General features: G+C 32.1%; 1 protein-coding gene across 1 annotated transcript; it reads right to left on the bottom strand.

Moving 5' to 3' along the window:
• Positions 1-799: 799 nt before the first annotated feature.
• LOC125864177 (uncharacterized) lies at positions 800-1864 on the bottom strand. The gene has a single exon (XM_049544092.1). It carries the CDS (start codon positions 1862-1864, stop codon positions 800-802), a length of 1065 nt encoding a protein of 354 aa, XP_049400049.1.
• Between the last annotated feature and the right edge of the window lie 1142 nt (positions 1865-3006).

The raw sequence follows: 3006 nt of genomic DNA on the forward strand, positions 1-3006 counted from the left end.
TCCGTTCCAGAAATGCAGGGGATTCCATCCCAACCTTAGCCACTGATGGTTTGATAACCAACTTTCCTTGTGAACAAGCAGCACAAGAAAATTCCTTTGATTTGAGAACATTTTGGTTCTTCAAAGTATGTCCATGTGAATTTTCAATTATTCTGCGCATCATATTATAACCGGGATGGCCTAACCGGTCATGCCAAATGATAAAATCATTAGAACCAGTAAACCTTTTGTTTACCACGGCATGTGATTCAACTGTACCAATATTTGTATGGTACAACCCAGAAGAAAGTGCAGACAATTTTTCATGCACAATTTTCTTCTCTGCATTTATTGCAGTAATATAAAGGTATTCAACCTTTCATTCATTCGCAGTCTCAACATGATAGCCATTTTGGCGAATAACCTTGAAACTTAACAACTTTCTTTGAGACTTACTACAATACAATGCATTATCAATTACCAATAATGTTCTTCCAGGTAGTAATAAGGCCGCTCTTCCAGAACCCTCAATCAATTTTGTACTACCGGATATTGTATTAACATATGCCTTTTTCATTACCAAATGAGAGAAATATTTCTTTTCTCTTAGGATCGTATGAGTTGTGGCACTGTCCAGAAGGCACATATCTCCATTACTCATATTGGATCCAACTGAAGACTGGAAAAATTTATTTATCTTCATAAAAATAAAAATACATAATAAAAAGTACGAAATTTGACAAAACAAATCTTAAGTACATAAACTTTAATGAAGACATTAAAAAAAAACAATATTCATTTCCAGTTCAATTATCAATCTTCAGTTGCGATCCCCAAAGAAGTCCTCAGCTTCTAGATGAGTAATATCATCGAGCCCATCAAAAGCATCATCTTTCAATGCTAAATTCGCCTCAACATTCTCATCATATTTTTGAGAAGACCCTGCCTGAGCATCATCTTTGAGAGTCAAATGTGACTCAACTCGGGCATTATAAGAGGAGGCACCACCTTTATTCCCTTTCCTTTTAAAGGAATTTTGATACAGCATGACAAAATGCTCAGGTGCCCGACATTCATTTTTCCAGTGACCTTTAAGGCCACAATAATGACAATGATCGCCCTTGCCTTTTGAAGGATTATTTTGAGAACCCATATTGTTCTCCCTTTTGTTATGACCACCACCTCGACGATTATTATATCGTCTTTTGCCTTTGCCACGTCCACGCACATTATCATGGCCCCGATTATTTTGTCTTATTTCAGACTGGCCGTGTGCTTCTACCCCGTGGGCCTCCGGTAATGGAGCACTTCCAGTGGGACGGACTTCATGATTTTTCATTAAAAGGTCATTATGCTGCTCAGCCACCAGAAGGCATGAGATTAATTCAGAGTATTTTTTAAAACCCTTTTCACGGTATTGCTGCTGTAATATCATATTAGAGGCATGGAAAGTAGTTAGTGTCTTTTCCAACATGTCCTCATCTTTTATAACTTCCCCACATAATTTTAATTGGGAAGTGATTCTAAATACAGCAGAGTTATACTCAATTACGGTTTTATGATCTTGAAACCGTAAGTGCATCCACTCATAACGAGCCCTTGGCAATACCGTTGCCTTAAGGTGGTCATACCTCCCTTTCAAACCTATCCACAATTCAAGTGGATCTTTCACTGTTAAGTATTCAACCTTCAGGCTTTCATCAAGATGATGACGAAGGAAAATCATAGCTTTCGCTTTATCCTGACTTGATGCCTTATTTCCTTCGATTATACAATCACCAAGACCCTTAGCGGTAAGGTGAATTTCAGCATCAAGTACCCATGACAAATAGTTCTTTCCAGAAATGTCAAGTGCCACAAATTCAAGCTTTGATAAATTCGACATGATGAAAACTATCATAAAATAGTTGAGTTAATAACATGATTTTGATTTCTTTATAATGAAAGATAAATTAATATTTCAAATGATTAAGAATTAGTATAAAATATATCATATGCATGAATATGGGATGTTACAAAAGCATGTAAACTCATAAAGTATGAAACGGTATATATTCTAATTATTTTACTATATTTATTACTAGTTCAATAGTTATTAACGCCAAAGCTACCGTAAGATTTTAAGTCATATTTAATATAATACTATTATTCTTTATGACACACCAATATTTATCATAAATTTATGACAAGAAATTAAAATACTTACGATTATTCTAACTAGCATGTTATCATATATCCTAGTATTTAATTTAGAGTTATAAGTTACTAGCATATAAACAACATAAAAATATAAACCTGAAACGTATTGATTATTATGCCTAGTAAAGTATCATAATAATATCTAAAGCAAGTTCTGAATGCAGTAATTAAATCGTTGATCAAAGACTTATGTAAGTCCTATTAGATATGTTATAAACATATAAATTAATGTATACCTGACTCGAAAAGAAAATTGATTAACTTTTAGGAAAAAAGATAATTCCGAATTAAGTAGGTCTTAATTTGGTTAGAGACTCGTGCTGATAACGTGTTGTGAAACAAGAGGAAAATATAAGAATACTAAACAATATAGGAAGATAAGTGGTGATGGAAAATATAAATCTCTTCACGTGTCTATTTTCTAAGGGTGAAGACTACCTTTTATAGGATGTTTAAACCATCCTTTTACAACATTTGACAATACGTTACTATAATAATAAATGGATACATTACGTTAGGTTAGATTAGGAGAAACATCCACACAATTAAGTGGATTTGTAACATTTATATTCTTTTTTTGTGAAATAAAGAAAACATCGTTTTAAATGCAAATGTTTTTGAAGATTATTATTTATCACATTAAATATAAACGTTTCATGTTCTACAATTTTAATATTTAAATATAAAATTATAAGATGAAATTAATGCTATTAATAAATATTAAATTTTTGTATGGAATATATTGTATTTTTTACCAAATTTAGAGAGTATTTTTCTAAAATTAGTTGACTTAACTATGGTTATGATATTTGTTAATATAATATAATC

Source organism: Solanum stenotomum, chromosome 5 (genome assembly GCF_019186545.1).
Source record: "Solanum stenotomum isolate F172 chromosome 5, ASM1918654v1, whole genome shotgun sequence".
NCBI classification, from domain to species: domain Eukaryota; kingdom Viridiplantae; phylum Streptophyta; class Magnoliopsida; order Solanales; family Solanaceae; genus Solanum; species Solanum stenotomum.

What these genes read in the sequence shown, in the direction of transcription:
- LOC125864177 (XM_049544092.1), bottom strand. Translation starts at nt 1,864, where the DNA reads ATGTCGAATTTATCAAAGCTTGAATTTGTGGCACTTGACATTTCTGGA.